This window comes from Camarhynchus parvulus, chromosome 1, assembly GCF_901933205.1.
Source record: "Camarhynchus parvulus chromosome 1, STF_HiC, whole genome shotgun sequence".
Taxonomy (NCBI): Eukaryota; Metazoa; Chordata; class Aves; order Passeriformes; family Thraupidae; genus Camarhynchus; species Camarhynchus parvulus.
The window spans coordinates 26,466,242-26,489,399 of NC_044571.1; the positions used below are offsets into that span (position 1 = coordinate 26,466,242).

The 23,158-nt window shown below is 36.7% G+C and overlaps 1 protein-coding gene across 6 annotated transcripts in view; it reads left to right on the forward strand.

Moving 5' to 3' along the window:
- TFDP1 (transcription factor Dp-1) overlaps positions 1 to 22,833 on the forward strand; it is a 38,253-nt gene extending 15,420 nt beyond the window's left edge. For 5 of the 6 annotated variants that reach the window (XM_030944244.1, XM_030944237.1, XM_030944219.1 and 2 more), the window contains exons 4-12: positions 9,318 to 9,424; positions 12,352 to 12,473; positions 13,871 to 14,036; positions 14,229 to 14,375; positions 16,385 to 16,453; positions 17,753 to 17,904; positions 18,481 to 18,647; positions 19,212 to 19,293; positions 21,499 to 22,833. In XM_030944244.1, coding sequence (XP_030800104.1) covers positions 9,318 to 9,424; positions 12,352 to 12,473; positions 13,871 to 14,036; positions 14,229 to 14,375; positions 16,385 to 16,453; positions 17,753 to 17,904; positions 18,481 to 18,647; positions 19,212 to 19,293; positions 21,499 to 21,646 — 1,160 coding nt within the window. In that variant the 3' untranslated portion in view covers positions 21,647 to 22,833. The remainder of the gene's footprint in view (positions 1 to 9,317; positions 9,425 to 12,351; positions 12,474 to 13,870; positions 14,037 to 14,228; positions 14,376 to 16,384; positions 16,454 to 17,752; positions 17,905 to 18,480; positions 18,648 to 19,211; positions 19,294 to 21,498) is intronic. The other variant, XM_030944246.1, reaches the window with a different exon arrangement.
- Positions 22,834 to 23,158: the final 325 nt, after the last annotated feature.

A 23,158-nucleotide genomic window follows, 5' to 3' on the forward strand; every position in this document is an offset into this window, starting at 1 on the left:
ACATCATGTTTGGTTCATAGGCACCTCACAATATATTTTGGTGAAATGGCCATTTTCCTTTGTTGTGTCTTCCAAATGACAGTTTGCTTTATTCTTGTGTGTGACAGACGGTGTCCTTTGATAGGCTGTATGAAGTAAGGTGAAATTAATATTAGCACAGTCATTTGCTTACTGTCTGTAAACCTTACTGTTGACTAATCTACTGGCTTTAAGCATTGTTGGAATGCTCCAGTACTCTCAGATTAACCTGTAGTCCAGCTCAGGTGAACTCCTTTACTGCTCTAGTATTTTGTATACCATTCCAGGAAACAATTCAGCTTCTGCCACCACCACTAGGTACAGCAAGTATTTTATAAGCATCTCCCTAGACTCTGTCTTGGACATTTCCTTGTCTAAAATATATATTGCCTTGCAGAAGGAGGGTATCCCACTAATCTGTCCTGTTCTGCATTTGTTGGAGGGGGCACTAAGAGTTAAGACAGGTATTAACTGGCAGAGGTGTATTTCTGTAAACACAGTCACACCCCCCTGAGCTAGACAAGTGTGCAAGTAGGTACCTGATCCTTAACAGCTGTACTGTATGTCCTAACCCTGTGGGCAGTAACAGTGATTTTTTTGCAGGGCAGATACTTTAGGAGGGTACATTTTACACCCACATAGGTGTCTAGACCCTGTTGCAGTCAGTGGAGATCTAGTCATAACAGTGCAGTCTAGACAGCGAGAACTGGAAATATGACTCTTCCATTATTATATACGTCTTTAAGTAGAACTGCTCGAATTGGAGGGCATTTTATTGCTTATAGAATTTTGTAAATAAATTCACATTATTAAATAGTTTATTATAGCTCGGCACTTCGTCCAGTATGAGAGTCAAGCTCTCTACTCTCAGTGTTTGACACAGCAAACTGAACTGTCGTCAGCCCATTTCTGCTGCTCATTGCTTTTAGGGGAGTTCTGTGAAGTTAATAGACAGTAACTAATTCTTAATATTGAGAAGAAACAGCTATTTCTCTTAGCTTCATCAGTTTGTGGATTTTGTCTCTAGCTTGTCTGTGTTTCATGTGCAGGCTCTGTAGTCTTAATCAGAGCTTAAACTTGCAATTATTTGTCACTGAAGTACTCAGATATGTATCAGGATTTATTCACTAAAGTAGTACTTTTTTCCTTTGCCACCTTTTTTTAATTTTTAGGGGGTTTTGTGCAGTCTTTAAATGTTGATGTTGACAACCACACAAAAGTACTACGCTCTCTAAAAGTAGCTGTCTACATTGCATGCCATCATATCAACAAAGTGCTGTCCTCTGCTATTTCTTAAAATCTGTGCAAAATTTCTCTTAATTTCATGATGGAGAGGATTCAGTCCAGAGCAAACATGGAGTAAGCTTTCCATAGGGTAGCAGAAGTGTATCTGGTATACTTTTTTAGGGGGAGTTGAAGGTGGTTAGGGAAAAAATCTTTATGTTCTTATCTGGTGGTCAACATCAAAAGGTCTTTTTGATGTTTTTGTTTGTTCGTTTGGGTTTTTGTTTTGTTTTTTTCTTCATCTTCCCCTTTGGATTTGTATTTCTTTTAAGGAAAGAAATTTTGTATTTTTCTTTATATTTATTTTCTGGAATTTGCAAGTCAATCACAATAAGAGATTGAGAGTACATTGCATGATTGATCTTGGTTGTGGGGTTGAATCTCCCTGCTGTGTCAGATGAGGGGTTTATTTAGCCCAGCCTGCTGCCCTTGACAACAGTAATGGGGCAGGCTCTTGAGGGAGAATGCAGGAGCCTGGCTACTTTTTGAAGTTCGTTCTTCTTAGTGCTCCTACAGCTCTCAAAGTCACTGGATTAGTAATACCAGAGAGTGCATTCCATCATAGTTTTGGAAAAGTCCAACTTTGAAACTCAGTGAATTGAGGAGAAAATCCAACAAGAAATCTTTTACTTGCTTCAGTTTCTACTTGTTGCTAGCCAGATGTGAAAGGAGGAGGAGTTCAGCTGTCAGAGGAATAAAGGTTTTAGGGGGATTGTAGAGGACAAAAAATTACTTGTGTGCTGGGTCATAAGGACGTGCTTGCAAAAACAGGGTTAAAGAGAAAGAGCAGAATATTGTTGGTGAAACAGTTCTATAACATTGTGGTCAGCAGTCTATAAAGTACGTGACTAAGTGGTATATGACTATAAGGTATATGACTCAAGTATGAGAGATAAGCAAAGATTGGCTCTTCTGGTCAAAACCAGTTATGATGCAAAAATTCTCACAGCCTGAGCAGATTTGTTGCAATGCTTTCAAAATGGGCTGTGAATGAGCTTCTGTAAATTTTTAATCTGTACTAGCCGAAGTATGGTAACTGGATAAGTTCTTTTCAGACTTGAGGTTTGGTGGTAGGGTTATGTTGCTGTTGTTTCTTAGACGAATAATAAAGAGGGGACATCATCATCTTGCTGAACAGTTATGCTGAAAAACCTCTTGCTCAAAAAGTCCTAAAGATTTGGAATCAGATAGAGAGGGTATGTTACAGAATAATCTCTGCATGCAAGTCTTACCCATACACTCATTCCCTGACTGTTCATTAATGTCTGCTGACAGGAACAGGTTTCCAGTGTAGAAAACCTTTTTGCTTTAGCAAATGGGGACATGCTTCCAGTATCTCATGGAGAGACTGATCTCAGAAAGACTGGTCTCAGCCATGAACTCCAGATTAGGATTTGTGTTTTAAAGCAGAGACAGACTTTATTTGTTTTAAGAGGAGAAAACAGTATGTAAAAAACCCCAAACAAAAATCACAACAAGCCCCAAAAACCAAAACAACAACCCCACGAAGGTTTGTTTATAATGAGTAATGCATGCAATTTTGAATAAATTAGTCATAAAATACCTTTCTAGAAAATACTCTAAAAATTTGTTGCTTCAAAACCATCTCTAGTGTGAAGTAAGAGGTATCAACCTATTTGTGGTAGAGATGAGATGGCAGCTTGTGTTTCCCCCAGGGCTTGTGCAAACTCCAGAAGTAGTTGCCTGTAAATTTGCCCATGTCTTCTGATACCCCTGTGTATTTCCATTACTGGAGTGTAACACTCCATATAGCCCTGAAAAAACAGTATTACTGTGAAAGGTTTGTTTTCCTTGGTAACCAGGAAGGTGGGGTTTCCAACTGGCTAATTAATTTTGAGAGTTAGCAAATATATATGGTTTGGAAGGATAGAAAGAATTTTTAATAGGGTCTGAACTAGTAAAACTTCCTTATGAGTTTGTCTTTTCTATTGGTTATTTGGCAATGAATTTTAGAAACTTGAGAAATTTTGCAGCTTCTGGAGGTTACATTTTGAAGAAAATTGTTACATTCTCATCCTTGCCATTTTCAGATGAGTGTTGATATTTAAGTATTAAATAGAACACTATTCGAGTCTAATCATACCCCTCACTTGTGGAGAAATTTGGATGAAAGAAATTATTTGCTTCAGATGAATGCGAGGGAAAAGGTAACCAGTGCTATTACTCTTGTATTGAAATTAAAGCTCTTAGTTTAAAAGTTACTCAGAAAGAAAAGTTGGATCTTCTCTTATGCCAGTAGGTGGCATTATTGGTACGTAACCAGAAAATGCTTGTAAGGTATGTCTCTAGCTCCTTTCACTGCTTACACTTTAAAAAAAGGGTTCACAATTTATAGGATAATTATATGTACATTTCAGATTTGAAAAAATCAAACATGTAGCATTTTAAGGTGTGTTTAGACTCTTATTTCAACACTTGCCTAACTGTAAGATTGTTTTGTTCTTTTTATTTCTGTGACAAGAAACTTGCAGAGTAGTGTTATTGTTACTTTTACTTGAAAATTCATACTCCTTGATTTTTAACAGTGACTGGAATTGTTCCTCTGGACTAGAACAAGAGATCAATTTCAGAACCCCATGAATTATGCTTCAGCAAACAGATGCTTGAAATTGGTTATAAAATCTATGTTACTGCAGCTGAGGTAAATCCAATTAATATTGTCTAAAGTCAAGCTAAGGAAATCAAACTTTCTGGAAGTAGAAATGGAATTTTGGGAAGTCTAAAAGTAGACCCCAGTTTATTTCAACACAGACTTGGAAAAACTGGTTTGTAATAGCTGAACTATTACTAGTCGTATGTAAAGAGGGTAAGAATCATGTAGGAGTCTGAGTTGTGAGTGAGTACTACACTGGGAGACATGGATTTCTCTACAAAAGTTCAGAATTGCTGTATAACACAATGGTATGGCTTGTTCAGTAAGTAGAGGTGCTTTTACTTGACTTGGCACACAACTGGAGACAATCATTTGTGTGTTGTCACACAGAGACCCTTAAAAAGAATTCTGTATTTTCTGAAAATTAGCATATAACTAACTAATAAAATAACATGAAATATCTATGGTGTTCCTGACAGAGATGTTAACAACTGCAGTGTCACAGGAGTGACATGTGAGGAATCAGCTCCCAGGAGATAATTGTCACCTCTGTTGTGTGACAGAACTTTGTTAGAGACTGCATTACGAGGGTACTGAGTTGTTTTTCTGTTGACTGCTCTCTTTTTCTCGAGTAAAGAAAACATAAAGGCAAATTACTTCAGAAAATGGTTGAGTATCTAGAATGAATGGGATTTCTGCTCCAGAGGCAAGGAGTACTTCAGCCCATCCTCTCTATCCTGAACACCAAATTCAAAGTCACTACTGTTTCAAGAACTGGAGCAGTCAGCTTTTCAGGAGATCTACCTTGCTGTCTGCAGAGGGCACTCGTTTCTTTGATACTTTGTCTTTTTTCTGTGTCATCTTAAGATTTTTAAAATGTTCTTAATTAACCTCATCATCTGTCCTTTAAACTGTCAAAATTCTGCAAGGGATTCCTTCTTTTTGGTAAAACTCTTTGGTTTGTTTTTATATGCAAGCAAAGGCTCAGTTAACCAGTAACCAAAGAGAGCACTTACTTGTTTGTAGACAGGTAATAACAGGTTTTGTTAGAGTGCTGCTCCTTCTGATCTGCAAATTTTTTATGCCATTACTCCTTGATTCCACCTGCCATCATTATTATCTTGTATTTGGAGGTATTCTGGAATATCATACTGATGAAATTCTACTTCCCTTTAGGTTTAATGATTGCTTATAAGTTACTAAAAGTAGTTTTCCAGACATTTGTGACACTGAGAATATAAGTAGTAGTAGTAGTAGTAGTAGTTATATCCTTCTGTATACATTGGGTTTTTTTCTGCTCTAAATGGCATTTTCCGTGGTTCTCAAAGTCTTTAAGGGATAAAAAAGATGTGTCAGTACTAGCAGTATTAATAATTTGTTTTGAAAAGGAATAAGAGTTGATGCCAGTAAAACTGTTCACAAACTTGTGTTTTTAATTTTTACATGCTGTTATGTACACTGTATGTTGTCTACAAAATAGAGGATTATAGGGATTGCAGTGATTGCTGAGTAACAGTAATTAAAGAATTTGTAGTAAGATTTGTTTGAGAAACTGAGCTGTCAGTCACTTGCAAATATAAGTTGATAAAATTACTTCTGCTTGTATTTAACAAACAAAAACCTCCCACATATTATGAGCCTTTGAAAATGCAGATGAATATGAGTAAAATGTTTGCATGTGAGACAATCGAGAAAATAGAATGCACTTGGACAGAGACATTGAAAATATCCTCTTAAAAGTTTTGTTTTCTGTATAATTGAGCAGTTATACTCAAGATAGCTTTTATAAGTTGACTTTGCTTTGAACGGTGATGCTTGTGTTACGATTCTTTCACTTACATTTATGTTTCCTTGCCAGTCAGTTTGTGCTGTACAGAAAGATGAACCTTGTAGTTTCTGTTTAGAGCCAGGTTGGCTCAGTTGCATGAATTAACTCTGGCACAGCACTACAGGAAATGTTAGTGTAATTAAAAAAATTAAAGAAACATGGTATGTGCTCTTTCCTTCCCATGGATGTTTTAGTTGCAAGGTAGCTATTTCTGTTCAGAAAATAAAATTATTAATGACAGGAGGCTGGAAGCCATCTAATAAACCTTACCTTCAAAGCAGGATCAGCTTTGTTGCACAGAGCCTTCAGTTCTTGAATTTTGCTGTGTATCACCAAGGAATCTCCTATGCAGCCTGTTGCTGTGCACTGCCATTGGCAATTTCCCTGGCTGGAATTTGCCATGTAACAACTTGTGACTGTTCCCCCTTTTCCTTTTGTTATGTCCTCTGTCATCTCTATACTTCTCTTTAACAGTTGAAGGCAGTGATTTCTGCAAATAACACCTCTTGCTCCACTTTACCTCTTCCAGAGGCTGAACGCACCAAGCTCCCTGAGCTTCTCCTTGTACAGGATATACTCCAGTACCCAAGGCACACTGGTGTCTTCCTGCTGCACTCTCTCGTTTGCCAGTGCCTCTCTTGAACCTTGGGCCCCAAGACTGAGCAGAGTCATCCAGGGACAGTGTAAGGAGTGCTGAAAGAAAAGGAATAATCACTTATTGTTGTATACTTCCAGATGTAGCCCAGGATGTGGTTAAGTCTTTGTTAGCATAGGGAAGTGCCTCTGGGTCACACAGAGCTTATTGTCTGCCCAGGCCCCTGATGCTTTCCTGAGCATCTGCTTCCTAACCACTGACCCAGCCTCTGCTCTTGTCTTGACTGACACTGGCACATTTTTGTCTTCTTTGACTGCATAAAAATTTTTAATGAACAACGTGATAACATAAAGAATTATTTTATTTTAAAACATACCAGAATAATTAAGTCTCTTGAGTGAATCTGAAGATTAGAGGGTCTGATGGGAGTATTGTTCTTTATGAAGTTGTCCTACTGAAGTAATATTTGGAAGCTGTTGTAGGAAAAACTCATAATGTGAACAGGTAGCACTCATTGTAGAAAACTGTGAAACTACCTTTGAATTTTGAAAGGAGCTAGCAATGGTACTTCTATCCCTGTAACTCAGTATGTGTATAATTGATATAATACCAGAAGGAAAGAGAGCAGCATAGCCTGCACTGATTTGTGAAGGGCTCAGGTAATGGCAGATGAGTAAATCAGACTTCTGTGGCAGCCCAGTTGAGCACCTAACAGAAAAGCAATACATGTGTGGACAGATGTGATAGTGGCCTTCAACAAGGGCTTTTCTAGAGGGAGGGGAAAAGGCAGAGTCTGCAGTTATTTATTTTCAAAGTCATGCTTTGAAACAGTCAACAACCATGTGGATAAGGATTATCTAATCAGAATTATGTCCTTGGATTTCTTAAAAATAATAAAAAATTTGATTATCAAGGTCCTTAATCAGCCTGTTAAGCTAAGGTGTGATAATTAATTAACCCCATGGTCCTCCCATGGGGTTAATAATTGGTGAAAACTGAACTTGGTACGATGGGTATCTCAAGTGAGCTATTACCACTGAAGAAAGGTCTTGAAGTCATCGTAGGTTATATTAATGAAAATGTGGTACCAGTGTTTGGTGGGGAATTTTAAGAATTACTTGTAAAGGAACAGGGAATAAAATAGTAAATGAGCTATAAATAGCGTACTGCATTCCTTGGTAGTGCATGGATGCCTGGATCTGCAAAAGAAAGGGCAGGAGAACTAGAAAGCATGGGCAGCAGTGACCATCAGAGGTAAGGGAGGGTTGGTTAAAGCATGGTGCTTATGATGCCAGGGTTGGGGGTTTGATTCCTGTATAGGCCATTCACTCCAGAGTTGGAATTGATGATCCTTGTGAGTCCCTTCCAACTCAGAATATTCTGTGATTCTGAGATGATCAAATAGATGAGGTGTCTTAACCTTGGAAAGCAGTCTTTCATACTGGAAATACAGTCTTCAGATTGCGCTGAATTTTTTAAAGCAGTGAGGAGAAGTTAAAAAAACAACCTCCAGGAAGCTGAGAGAAGCAGCTACACAAGCACTATTAGCCAGGGTAGTTTATATTGATTTATTGTATTCCACAGAGAGGAAGAACAAACACAATTCCAGTCATGACAGTGATGGCTGTACTTGGAGGGACAGGAAGGTATAGCAGACGTTACAAACTGGGGGGTAGCTGCTAACTTTCTGAAAGAGCACTGGGAAGCTGGTTAGTAATGGAAGAAGGACATGCTGCTGCATCCTGTTTGGGAATAGATTGATCACAGAGAGTAAGTTCTTAAGAGAAGCTATCACTTTGACATGGTGTAGTAATAGCAGCTGGGAAATACCAGCTTTCTGGAAAGCAAGGGCTTAAAGAAGATTTGAATTGTCCTCAAATTTCCTGTAGACTTCCTGAATGTGTAAAGAGGGATGATAGGCATCAAGGACCAGTTACAGCCCTCCTGATACAACCCTTGTAAAAATGCTTATTTATTGTTTCTGTATTGGACAATGGGAAGAAGAGAGAGGAATGAGAGTTGTACCAAGTCCTTCTGACCCCATTGGCCTCTTTAAAAGTCATCTCAGAGAAACAACTGCTAAACCTGACAACCACTTGACAATTGATTTGGCAAAAAAAAGTCTCTAGTATTTTAAGACTGGTTTGTTCATAATTTTCTTACTGTAGTCAGTCTTTGTTGCTTTTTTCTTTGCTCTGTTTTGTTGTTGGTTGGGGAGTTTTTTGTTTTGAATAGGTGGGTTTGTGGTTCTTTGCTCTGAACTATATCGTGGAACATCAAACTGCTAGCGGATACCTGGGTTGTTATTTTTGTAGTTGATTTATCTTTTGCCTGGCCTAAGTCTTGTTTACCTACCAGTGCTGATTGTGTATAGGTTATGAACAGGGAGAGAGAGAACAACCTTTCCTCCAGGGTCAGTCTGCTGAGTTGCATGTATTTTTCTGAAATAATGGGGTTGTTTGTTCTTTAATTCCCTGCCTTCAGCTGGGAGGGGACACTTAGAGGAAAGTTGGGAATATTCTCTTGGAAAGACCTGTTCCAGCCAAATTTTATCTCCTGTAGATCAGCATGTTTCAGAAGGCTATGCCATATGCTATGGCATTGGGCATGTTTGTCAGGCGGTACTGAAAATTATTTGAGTAGCCACAAAGTGTAAGGGTAGAAGAAGAGAGGATTATGCTTCTTGTTAAATGCTGGTTGCCTCTATTACTCTGCTTTAAGAGAAAAATTGGAATACAAGGAATTAAAACATGCTCATATTAAAGCAGTGACCTGTAAGGTTTCATTGAAGAAAGTTTGAGAGAACATACTGTGAAATCTAATTTCTTTTTTTGCTTCAAATGTGTAAATACTACATTTATATTGAGACTACGTGTTTCAGGGCTAGTTTCCATTAATATGCATTGGTAGTAGATGAGACTATTTGCTAAAATAATACCATGTGCTGACCTGAAGCTCTCTGCTTGTATTTGTTTTAGGGGTTGTTTCTCTATTGGCTGTTCATCCTTCTACAGTAAATACGATTGGAAAACAGCTCCTGCCAAAAACATTTGGACAGTCTAATGTCAACATTGCACAACAAGTGGTAAGGAGACTTTGTGGGGTTTTTTTTGTTTGTTTTGTGGGATGTGAGAGTTTTTTGGTTGTTGGGGTTTTTTGTCTGTTTTGGGGTTTTTGTTTGTGTATTTTGTTTGTTTTGTTTTTATTTTTATTGCTTGTCCTATTGTTTACACATACAGCAAATCTGAAGTAGCCTGGTAGTCTGTATCACCCATCATGAGCAGATAATCTAAGTTTTTTTCTAATTTTAGTAGACTTAGGTTAAAAAAAATATGTATTGTGTAAAGAAGTTCAAAGGTGACTCTCAAATCAATGTGAAGTACCTCACTGTTCAGGAGGCTTTACATTTTGTTAGTCTTGCCATTTAAAATCAGTGTCTCTTTCAGATTCTGCTCTGAAATCTGGCATAGGGAAATGTAAATTAAGTCCATAAACATGTTTTTACAGAGGTTTGAGCTAGGTGGAATAAAATTGAAAGCATAACTATATTTTAGTGCTTAATTTAAATATTCTTTTGCTGAAATACTTATTTTGAGCTTTGTGTGAAATTAGATGTTCTAAGGAATCTTATAATGCAATAGATAATACATAGGTTATAGTAATTGTTTCAGTAATCAAAATTAGAATTTGGTGATCTGAGTAGAATTGGTCTCAGTCTTCTGGAAAGCAACTGTTGCATGTAAACATCTGAACTAGAGTGTCTTATATTTGGGGTTCTTCTTGATAGGAAAGCAGTAGAGTAGATTTTGAATGTAGAGTAGGTGTTAATCAGACTTCTCTGTCCCACTCTAGAAATGAGCATGTGAACTTGTGCACACTTAATTTCTTCCTTTGTAGAGTTGAATATTTCAGGACTCTTCTGAGTGCAGTACAGGTTCGGGATTTACTGCTGCCAGTTTGTTTTTTCTCCAGCTGTAATTATTTTCCTCCTCAACCCTGCCCCTGTTCTGGTTTGGCTTTCATCTTATTGCAGAGTGATACAAATTCTAGAGGTACCATGGTGGGGCTGCTCATGGAATTAGTAAGGCAGGGAATTGGAGAGCAGACTCTCTGCAAGCAAGGTGTTCAATCATCTCTTGCAATCTTCTGCCAATTCATGTAGGGAATAGAAATCAGCTTACAGCTTTCTTAGGTCCCCATATAATCTATTTACTTGAATAGCACTCGAGTGGTTTTCACACTCTTTGGAGACATTTGGTGAGCCAGACCAATTGGTATCAGAACTGATAATTTTTTTTTTCATGGGGATAAAGTGAGCAGGTTCACATGTGTCCTGTGCCAGCATTCCCCACCCTCATGCCATTTCCTACAATCCTCAGTTGTGTTTATGAAAAGCAGTAGAGGAGATTATTTGGCTTTTCATAAGAGACAGAAACGTTTCAAGTACAGTACAATGCTCCTGGAAAGGAGTACCTAAGACATTCTAGCTGTCAGAAGTGGATATGGGACACAGTCTCAAGCTGTGGCAGGGGAAATACAGGCTGGATATTAGGAAGAAGTTTTTCACAGAAAGTGTGATAAAATGTTGGAATGGCCTGCCTGGGGAGGCAGTGGAGTCACCATGCCTGGATGTGTTCAGAAAAGGACTGGATATGGCACTTGGTACCATGGTTTAGTTAGGGTGTTTAGGCCATGGGTTCGACTTGAGGATCTTGAAGGTCTCTTCCAACCTAGTCATTCTGTGGTTCTGTGATATAACAAATTTTTACATTAACTGCTCAGAGAGATGGCATAATGTAAAGAGAATATTTGGGAAAAAATACAGCTGTTTGTCTTTCCAGACAGCTGAAATCAGGGACATCCTACAGTCACTAGACTACCTTTGGCACCATCTATGTAACTTTCACACATGAAACATTTCATTTTCAGTTTTTGTATTTTACTCTTGTTGAGACTTAACTGTTGAAGATGGCTGGAGGAAGAAAAATTAAGTTTTGCTGCTCAGACAGGATGTAGCTACAGGAAAATATGGTGAGCTTGTGGGTGGTTATGGGTTTAGGTTATTTGATGGTTTTTTTCATTTACCTGATGTCAGGGATGCAACCAGCTGTCTCCACTGGGAGGTCAATGTACCCCAAAAAAGTAGGTATATCTTTTGACAAAAGAGTAATCTATAGGATATAATTTTTCCTCCTAAATCCATATTTTCTAGAAAGTTACATTTTAAACAAATCAGAGATAAAAATCGTCATCTGGAAGGGTGGGTGTTTTCTTTAGCTAGTTTCAGAGGAAGGAAGGCACAATTCTGATGTGTGCTAATGTATGTTATTATTACTTATGGCCAAATTACCACATCTTCAGGACAGTTCACATGGAAGCTGGAAGACTGTGCTTAGCCAAGTGTGTGCTCTGAACATGTTTGCAGTGGAATGGTTTTGCCTAATTTGATGTCACTCACTGCAGCGATGAAGAAAGTTCACCCTTATTCTTTCTCAACTCTAATGTGGTAGTTTTGACTCTGGTGATAGAAGCTGTCACCCAGGAGAGAGGGTTCTTGCAAAAGCTCTGCATTTTCTCTCTGGTTTTACTGATTTTCAGATTTTCTTACATTCATATTTTAACTGTAATTTACTGCAGCATCCTTATACATAATTTGGTAGGGTGGGGAGTTTTTTCCCTCCCCCTTTCCCCCATTTTCCTTGGAGGGAGAGAGTGTGTGTGTGTGTGTGTTTTGATCTTGTCTATGTTAGTGCTGAACAGTGATAAGAAATCCACCAGGCATGAAAACCTGATTGAAGGAGGTTAAAATATAAATGCTTGTATCTTAGGGTGTGCTCTAACTATATTAACTGTAGTCAGAAGTTTTTTATGCAAGTGTGTATAAATTAGATGCATCTAAGAGAAGTATATAAAGTACTAGTGTTTGGATAATGCATCATTTCAATTGTGTCACTTACAAATGGACTTCTTGGAATTCTTACCATTTTCCAAATGATTTTATCTTCACTGTAGGTTATCGGTACACCTCAGAGACCTTCAGCACAGAATACCATCCTGGTAGGAAGTCCACACACACCTAACACACATTTTGCATCACAGAACCAGACTGGAGATTCTTCACCTTGGTCTGCTGGGTGAGCAAAATGAAAGCTAGAAAGGATTAATAAAGTGTTGGAACTTTTGTTTTAAGTGTTGTGATAGTGTGTGTACTCCTCAGGCTAGCAGTGCGCCAAAGTCTTTTCCTTTTCATCAAGAGCAGTTCACCACTGAAGTCTGCTGTACTAAAATAGGGAGTAGTCACACCATGAGTGCCTCTTCATTTCTTGTAAAAGAATGCAGAGTATTTTCTATAAGCTCTGGTAGATGCTCTGACATCACTAACTTTTAGAGAATGTAGCTCCTAAAAGGACACAGGAATTTGTCTGACTTGATTCTATGATTTCTCTTATGCTGATGTATTTTCAGAAAAATACGGTGTATTTCTGATTGAACAAGGATATCCCAGAGTGTCCTTTGAAATAAGAACATAGTCCTTTTTGAGAAAAAAGTATTAAATACAAGGAATGCATTCTTTTGGTGTGGTTTTTTTTCATGCAAGCTTGTTTTTAAGGGTATCTTGTTAACTGTAGTTGCTTTAAGACTACATTTATTATTGGTGGCCTGTTACTCATAAATAGATTTCTGCTTTGGAATTATACAGTGAAATGAGATGTAAGAGCTGAGACTTCCCCTTGCTGAAACTAATTTTGTTGATACTTGTATTTTTCCTCTGGTTACAAGGAAATTTTTATTTAAAAACTTCGCAAAGCAGAAAACTTTGTTATACTTCTTGTAACTTTGAAGTTCTAATAGCAATTTCATATACTGTATAACTTCAAATCTGTGTTATAGTAATAGTGTAATATTTGGTGAATTCAACCAATACCAGACTTTATCTGTTCAGTCAGTATCAGTATCACATTGCATAGAAAATGCTCAATCTATGTGCTACTTAAAAATAAAAAAATTTTTAAAAGGACAAAAAATTCTCTCCTCTGATTCAGTTTTCATGTTTTAGTATTTATCCCCTTATCTCTTCTTGTCTTGAAGTTTGGAAAGTTTATCTGTTGACTTCTTCAAGTAATATCCCTGTTGTTAATTTATTGTCTGCTACTGGAAAGAATTCAGGCCAGGCTGGATAGAGCTTTGGGCAGCCTCACTGAGTTGAAGATACCCTGGCTCAGTGCAGGGGGGTTGGACTAGATGGTCTTTATTAAAGATTGCTTCCAACCCAAACTATTCTATGATTTTGTGATTCTACTGAAGCTATAAAAGTTGGCAAAAGAATAAATTTATATTGTGTTTCAGCATCAAGATACTAGAATTGTTTATAAATATTGTAAAATGTAGGAGAGAAGGTTGGTAAGGGATAAGAAGCGGAAGAAAAGGGAAGGCTTGGGTTTTTGACAGCAGTGTGCCTGTATTTGAAAAAGAGACATCAAATATTCCAAAGTTTAAATCTTCTTAAAATATATATTATACGTATATTTAGGAAGCGGAACAAAAAAGGCGAGAAGAATGGCAAGGGTTTACGTCATTTCTCTATGAAGGTTTGTGAGAAGGTACAGAGAAAAGGAACCACCTCATACAATGAGGTGGCAGACGAGTTGGTTGCAGAATTCACTACCACTGATAATCACATTTCACCAAATGAATCAGTAAGTATATGGGAAGTCAATTACATGTGAACTGAATGGGGGAAGAGAAATTTCTCTTGAGATTTTTCTGTTTTTCCTACTGCTAAATGAAACAGTTCAGATATTAACTGAGTTTACCCATTTGCTGTAATATGTTTATTTTCAAATATTTTTGACACAGGTATATTTTTGATTAATGCACTATGTCTACAGCAGGCTTATGACCAGAAGAATATTAGACGACGTGTCTATGATGCCTTAAATGTCCTTATGGCCATGAACATTATCTCTAAGGAGAAAAAGGAAATCAAATGGATTGGTCTACCTACTAACTCGGCTCAGGAATGTCAGAATTTGGAGGTATATGCATTTGGAACTTCAAAATGGCTTTGTGTTTGAGTAAATGTTTACGGCTTTAATATGTTCTGATACAATGTGTGCCTGTAATCTTTTGAAGTAGCAACATAGGCCTCTTTGGACTCTTTTTTTATTTTATTTTTTATATACTGAACACGCACGCTTCAACTTCCAGATTGTTCAAATGTCTTTGTTTAATTCTTCTATGTCAAAAATACAGCTTTTAGAAGTACATGTGAAGTGGTTCTGAGTGGAAGGTAGTAAAAAATTAATGTGTATTTCCAACATTGCAACAGTGGTACTCAGGAGTTGGGAAGATTTGTTTTCTCCAGATGCCAAACAGACAGTAGATCTGTGATGATAGATGTTGCATATATGTCAGTACATATAGGCATCTCCATTGCTGCAGGTCTTAGCTTTTTGTGACAATTCTTTTAAGTGGGTATGTCAGACTTTCTTATTGTGCGTCGTGGGGAGGAAGTGAAATGCTTTATACTGAAAGAGATTAGTAAGTTCTGTCTGACTGGATTTTTTTACTGTCTTGAGATTTGCAGGATAATAAAGTTACTGAGGTTTACTGAAGTAAATTCACTTCATCTGAATGGAATGAAATGTTGTATTTATTCTGAATAAGTCTAAACTCCTGCAACAGGACAAAAAATCAGTGAGAAGGTGCCAAAGTTAGGGGAAAAGTGGAACAAAAGTGTTTGGGAGCCTTATCTACAAAGGGATAGTTCTAATCTTTGTTTGATACGGATAATTGATTTTTCCTCTAAATTTTTTAACTTACTTTTGTGGCAGTGAGTTTCAGGTGCATGAGAAGCTTCTTATGAAGTACCTTTTGTTTGGTTTTGAACATCTTGATATGTTGATATCTCTGAATATTTTTTTTAATTGGAAGTGGTGATGACCTAGGCATTCCTTACTCACTTTCTCCATCCTGTTCATTGTTTTATAGGGACCTCTCATGTTCTTCCCCATTATTTCATTCTCCTTTCAGTACAGTCCTAATGTATTCATTATTCTCTTGTGTAAAGTCTGTTCTGTATCACTGATGATCCTGATTGCTCTTTCGTATGCTTGTCTTGAAATAGAACCATCAGACCTACAGAATTCAAGATGTAAACATTCTACTTCATAGAGTAATGTAGTGATAATTCCTGTTTGGTGCTCTGTTTCTTGCCTAATTTGAATTTTTGGCTGTCACAGTATAGTGAGCTGATGAATTTTGCAGACACTGCAATTTTAGATCTCTACTGAATGTAATTTTGTTTCTAAAGTATACATGGATTAGATTGTTTTCTCACACATACCTCACTATATTTACCAGAAATAATTTAGGTGATGTAATCACAATGTGCTATAAAACACTTTGAGTTTGCTTTATGGCATACTCTCTTTTTACTATGCCAGGTAACCCAGCATTGCCAGCAGATTCTGTCACCTTAATCTGATTGTCTGTTAGAGTAACAGTCTGTCAGTTTAATCCCCTTGGGAATCTGCTGGGGAGATGTGTGTATTCCCTAGCTTTTTGTCTCTTACCTCTTTTGTTATTATTTAGTACATATTAAATACTGTGAGGTCTTAACCTTGGGCTCCATTGCAGCTTCCTGTCTTTAACCATCTTTGATGGATCTTCTGCAATACCTCCAATGCCAATAAACTCTACATAAATAGATCCTTTTTGTCTATCTTTGCCTCTTTGAGAGAATTCCAATAACCCTTTGAGGCATAACTCAAACATTCTCTTTGCAAAGATGCTTTTATCTTCTTCACAGGTTGTTGTATTTTATTCCCCAGGGCTTTAATTTTGCTTTTTGTTCATTTCCATAGGTAGTACTGATGTGTCTTGATAGTTAAGTCTCTAAATTGTGTGTAGAACCTTAATGATTGATTGCTATATTTCCTACCTCCACTGCTCTGGTATTGAAATTATTTTAAAGGGAGAAAATGCTGGCATAAAATGCTACTTAAAACCAACAAACTGACCAGTCCTTTTTATCTATCTTAAGGTGGAGAAACAGAGAAGAATTGAAAGAATAAAGCAAAAACAGTCTCAGCTACAAGAACTCATTCTACAGGTACAGTCAAGGTACTCTTGTCTATAGGGCAAGGTAACTTATATCTGTATTCCTCTTGTTTTATCCCAGTCTGAGGGATGTGAAACTTCTAGGAAGACTAGAGGTGATTTTCAGGAGAAGGTGTATGCAGCTTTATTTAACATTGTAGTTTAGCTGGGACCATGCTTGGCCATTGCCATTGGGGATGCCATCAACCTTCCATCAGTTATGATGAATTTATCTGGAGTTTCAAGTATGTTTAAACAGGGTTTATGTTGATAGGAGAAGTATTTCATACCATACCCTCTGAATTTTCCAATTCAGTTTAGGAACTCAACTAGATACAGGCATCTAGAATTTTCTTCTGTGTTAGCATCCAGAGATAAAATTATGTGACTGTAGAAGTTGTCTGTCATAGTGCTCTGCATTGTGCCTTGCTGGAGACTTGCTGCCACTGCTGTGGAAGTGGCTGGACCACTGTGAAACTGTGGCTGAACTCCTTCCCAGATTTCCCTTACTACACCTGGGGAAGCAATAGTCTATTTCCCAAGTCACTGTGCTGCTGGTCCACAGAAATGTGTTCCTGGGTAGCTGTGTTGCCTACACAGTAGGAATGAGAATCTCAGGGATGCAGAAAGAAAGTCCCACAGCTGCCTGATTTTTATCAGTCTTTTTGTTGGCTTTGGGTTTTGGTCTTAATTCTTGTTTATTTAATTTGATTTTGTGACCAGAAAAATATTTTTCTTTGTTCAGTAGCTTACTGTATGATTTATAACTTGAGTTTCTATGGTTTTTAATTATTCAAATCGCTAGTTTTTAAAATAGGAACATTCCATTGTAAAAAGCAATTTTGGTAAGATATTAAAATCACTAATCTTAAATGGGTAATTCAGAAACCTAATGCCAGATAGTCATATCCCAAACATTAACTTTTTTTGCATATAATTAATTTCAGTATTAACATTTCTTGGAGTGCAGCAGCTAGTACGGAAGCGTAAATGGAGAGGAGATAGAATGCTATGAGAGAATTTATTTTTCCAATCGTTGTTCTCTCTCCATTCTGCCAGGGATCTGTCCAAGGAGCTGTGCTGGTGTAGTTAGTAGGATATGGGGTTTTTTTCCTCAGTAAAGTTTTACTGCATTGCCTTTTTTAATACTGTGATCTGTGACTGTTCTTGCATCTTCACATGCAGGAATATGGTAAACACTCTGTCCTTTTCTGCATTTACTTCTGCAACCATTGCTGGAATCCTTAGGAGTTTTGATAATGTGATCCTAAAAGCTTCATTCATGCTTTGATACCGCTGTTGCTTTTTCTAGCAAATTGCCTTTAAGAACCTTGTCCAGCGGAACCGTCAGGCAGAGCAGCAGGCAAACCGACCTCCCCCTTCCAATTCTGTCATCCATCTGCCTTTTATCATTGTGAACACCAGCAAGAAGACAGTGATCGACTGCAGTATTTCAAATGACAAGTAAGCTAACAAAGTTTGCCATTTGGCCTTTGGTAGAGCTCTGAGTTCATATAAATGTTCGTGTAGATTTGTTAAAGGTTAAATACAAACTTACTTTACTTGTGCCTTTTGTATATTGAGAACATGCACTTCAGACGGCTGTTTTATATACTCTTTTAATCAACAGATTAATTGATTCACATTTGATGTGAAGACTTAAAAGTCTTCACATTTAAGACTTGCTATGTAGAGATATTAGGTATCTCTCTTGACATTTTATGTCTTACTTAACCAAGCAGTGTTTTCCTTTGTCTTTAACACCATGAAATGAAGCCAGCAGAATTGAAAATGGATTTCGCTTTCAGGGCTGCTGTTCTCCACTTTTGCTTCAAAAAGCTGTATTTTTCATCAGCTAAATAAAAACTGAATGTAAGCAGTCACAAGCAAATACATAAATCTTGAAAATTTGATTGCTTAATGTGATGTTTCACTAGCATACTTAACACTGTCTGTAAAGCTTTTGAAATGCTGCAATTCCTGAAAATGGAAAGGTAGTTAAAGTTGTTGAAGTTAATTGAGACATTTTTTCCTCTCCAGGTTTGAATATCTATTTAATTTTGACAATACTTTTGAAATTCATGATGATATAGAAGTACTAAAACGAATGGGAATGGCTTGTGGGCTAGAATCTGGAAGCTGTTCAGCAGAGGACCTAAAAATTGCAAGGAGTTTGGTTCCTAAAGCTCTGGAACCATATGTGACAGGTTAGTTACTCCAAAAAGAGTTGATTTTTTTCCTCCTTAATATAGGATCTAAGAAAACACATGAAAATACCTTAGATCAAATAATTTCCACGGATTTGTGGTAAAGATTTCTGTCAAGTTCTCAATTTTGTCTGCTTTTTAGTGTATCTTAGAGAGCAAATAACATAGTAATTCATAAAGAGTGGAGTGTTGCTCTTTGCAAACCATTTTGCATCAAACCACGCAAGTAGATCTTTGCAGTGTGTAATTCTTTTAAGAGAACAGTATTTATGCTTGATTCACTTGCAAAGGCAAAAGGCAGTAAAGTACAAGCATATGATGAATACTGATATTATCTGTCTTGCTCACTTCAAAACAAATGGGTTTTTTAATTGTGTTTTGAAATTTTATTGCTGCTTGCACTAGTCTTTTTTTGAATTATGCTGATTTGGATGTAGTACATAAATATGTTTTGTTGTTTGGGCTGCAAGACTCCTTTTCTGGACTTTAAGGATGAAGCATTTCCACCGAATTAGATGGGTGTGTTTGGAAGGATTCCTGAAGAGCATGTTGTTTGTTTTACAGAAATGGCTCAGGGATCAATCAGCAGTGTATATGTCACATCTTCATCAGGTTCTGCGTCAAACGGCACAAGATTTTCAGCCAGGTGAGATGAAACTTTCAATTAGTTTTTAAAATCTGTGGCCATCAAGAAAATTGGTTATTAAATGCTTCATGAAGCAAGTTCTGTTTTGATTAAATGTGCTGTGGATATGTGTTTTAAGTTTCTTATCATACATTACTTCTGTGGTGGTTCGTAGCAGTGTCATTAAGGAAATCCTTTCCTCTATAGTGGAAAGGTGTTAGAGTGGTGTTATTCTTGAGTGTGTTGTTTGTTTGGGGTTTTTTTTCTGTTTAGAGTTTGTGACAAGAAAACAGATACTTCTCTAAAGATAGAGTATTGGAAAGATTACCCCTTGATTGTTAGTGTCTAACTTTAAAAAAGATTTTGACCTTTGGGTTTTAAACAGCAATCACAGAAGCTGGTAGCATGATAAACCATAACTAGTATTCAACTTTGTTACTCACTAGTTTCTTATTACTGTATTAATCAACAATATGCTCTTCTATGAGCTCCACAAGGTTGTAAAATTAGTCAAATATTCAGCAGCTGGATTCTGTGATCTCTGAGGTCTTTTCTAACCTATTGATTCTATGATCATTGAAACGCTTGACATTCGTAACAAATGCTTGAATTAAGTTCTGCATGTTTTGTGCAAGGGAACTGAAGCTTGAGTGAGAATTCTGCCAAAATATCTTTAGAGATGCTGAACAGTACCTAAAATCTCTGTTTTCAGTAAGTTTCCTTCTGTGGTAATGAGCATAGGGTAGTGAAAAAGAGTACCATGTGTTTTTAAGACACTGAAATTTGAATAGGCCACTGTTAGTCAGAGACCAATAGAGAACCAGAGGCTGACTGGGGTTCATTATCTTGGTGAGAGTACAAGAGCTTCTAACATTTCCATTTCTTAGGAGTTTGGAAAAGGGCAGTGACAAATTATATTTAATTATAGGATATATATGAATATTCATGGCAATAGCAATGAACATTCATGGCAAGACAAGTTGTGCTGCCAAGGCAGATAAAGGCTGTACATTTATTTAACAAGGTCTCTGAAGAAAGTTTGCAGAAGTTTGAAGATGCTGCTACCAATACCTTCATCCCAGTTTCTTTGCCTTACTTACTAGGATACTTGGGTTATGAAATCCAGTTGTTTTTATCAAAACGAGAGGAGAATGGATTTTGGGTTTGTACTTTCAAAGTTTACAAAAGCCACAAGAATAATCTCTTTGTTTTGTTTTCTTTGTTTTTGAAACTGCTTTTGCAGATAATTATGGCAGGCCTATTGTAGGTCATCTGACTACAGCTAGACAGGTATCTTAATATCTTGCTGCTGAATAAGTGTGCAGAACAGCAGAAATGCTTGAATGTGTCTTACTGGATATGCTTTTCCTGTGAGTTTATAGGGTGTACCCTGGCAGTTTCATTCTGTGTGATGATAGACCATTGAATTGGCTCCATACAGCAGCAAGCATGCATGATTGAATGTGTGCATTAGCTGGATCAGCTAATTTAAAAAATTAGTAGCAAAAAATCAGCAATTTAAAAAATTACTAGCAAACATATTTTTGAAAGCAATTTTTAAATGATGAATGTCTTTCGAGGGAGATACTTTTGTACCTTTGATACTTAAAAGGGAGATATTTTTTGCAAATTAAAAAAACTCCCATTTTGTCGTGAATTTGTGGCTAAGTTTAATAGTTTACTAAACTATTTAGAAAGTCAACAATTAAATAGATTGGCAGAGTAGCAATTAATAATGGAGGTAGGAATTTTCTGGCTCTATTAAAACAAAATACTGCACAATGAGAAAAAAAACAGTTTCAAATTAAGAATATGGTAAATGACAGTTTGCTATGGAGTATCAAGGAATTAAGGAAAAGCTATTCCTCAGTTTTCCAGGTCTTTGAATCAAGATTAGTAACTCTGAAAGACATGATTCACTTCCAAGCATTCAGTGCTACACAAAAATACTAAAGAGCTTAGCTTTGTAGCCTTAACACTAAATGTACTTTAGAGGAAACCTGAAAAACATATTTATAAAGTGCCTGTGAGAAAGTTTAATCCTTATATTAAAAACTACAGTAAGAAACCTAATAAAAACCACTTCAGAACTACTTGAGACTGTTTCATCTTTTTGGAGATGTCTTGGACAGTTTATAAAGTGGCAGTGGCAGATTCATTAAAGGAATGGACAAGATATGGGAGAGATCATGAAGCAATGACAACTGGATTTTTTTTCTTTTTCAGTGACTTTTCCAATGGTGGAGATGGAATGTTGGCTACAAGTTCCAATGGATCTCAGTATAGTGGCTCCAGAGTTGAAACACCAGTTTCTTATGTTGGGGATGACGATGATGATGACGATGATTTTAATGAAAATGATGATGACGACTGATGCCCTTTGCTTGTAGACTATTTTTTTGTTAAAATTCAGCAGGCTTCAGGAATAAATTGTTCTAGGGAGAAGTGTCTCAAATTACTTTGCCCCATCCCCCAAGGAGAATATTGGTAAGCAGTTCTGAGTTTAGAAATTGCACCTCTGATAAGCAAACAAGGATTGTTTTATGTAGGATATTTTTAAATGTGGTGTGGATGTGTGTTTTTGATACCAGTGTGTTAATGCAGAGCCTTTATTTACTCTTGTTTTAGGGGTTTTTGGTTTGTTGGTTGTTTTTTGTTTGGGATTTCTTTTTTACTTGAAGGAAAAAGAATTTTGCCCCAAATGTTCTTTCAAAGTTTGCTAAAGAAAATGTAGACACATCATTGAGAAATAAAATACTATCCTTCTGTGGAAAATGAATACACTGAATGGCAATTTATTTGGAGTGTATTTTGATTATGCCACTTTTTGAGGGATAGTGAGCTAATGTAGTAGTGTTTTTTGTTAATCATGCAGTGTCCAAAGAACCAAACAAGAAAGATACGTCCTACTTTTTTACATGTTAAATTCCAGGAATGTTGTTGTGAACTTATTTTCCCTTAAATTATATCTAACATTATGATTCCATCAAGTTTATATACTTTTCACTGTATGTTGGGACATACGAATTACAAAGTTTTTGGCAAATGTTTACTGCCAGTTGGTGCAGCTATATAAAATGTCTTGAAGGTTTGGAATGATTTATTGCTTATGGTAAAATTTGCCTGATTTCTTACAGGCAGTCTTTGGAAACTTTTTATTATATAGTTGTTTACATACTTATAAGTCTATCATATAAAGACATGTACTGAAACAAATGTTTGTATTTGTTTCATAAGCATCTTCCTGTAATCTATTATAAAGTTGAAATTAAATATAGAGAATGTTTTAAGTTTTTTAACTCAAAATTTGTCAATCATTTTTAATAGTTCATTTTTATAAAAGGAATTTCAGGGCAGGTGGTAGTCTTTTTAAATTTATTCACAAACAATTAACTGCACAAATACTGTCAGCTGCCTATTCTAAGACAGTAGTCTTTTTATTGAAACACAAATAAACTTTTCTGTAATATTTTATGAAATATAAAGAGACTATAATTGTTTGACTTGTTTAACCTTGGCACTGTTAGTTTTTATTAATAAAACGCGCATGGGCATTTTTAACAAGCTCTGTGGTTTTTCTAATTCTAGGATTATTTTAGAGCATTTCACTTCTCGTCACAAGACCTAGAATTAGCTGTCTTGGGATGCTGCATTTGTGCTACAGAGGGCCCAGAGTTTTTGCTTTGATTTAGCAATTTGCCCTTAGAGCTCATGATAACTTGTGATGCAGAAGGCAATAACTTACCTGGTATATTCTCTTCTTTCACACCTCCTTATTTCATCCAGGTTGCTCCTCAGCATGACAGGTCGGTCTTAGTACTCCTATCTAGCTTCTGTTTAAAATCCCATGCCTAATGTCCTAACTTTCCATCCCATATTCCTCAGT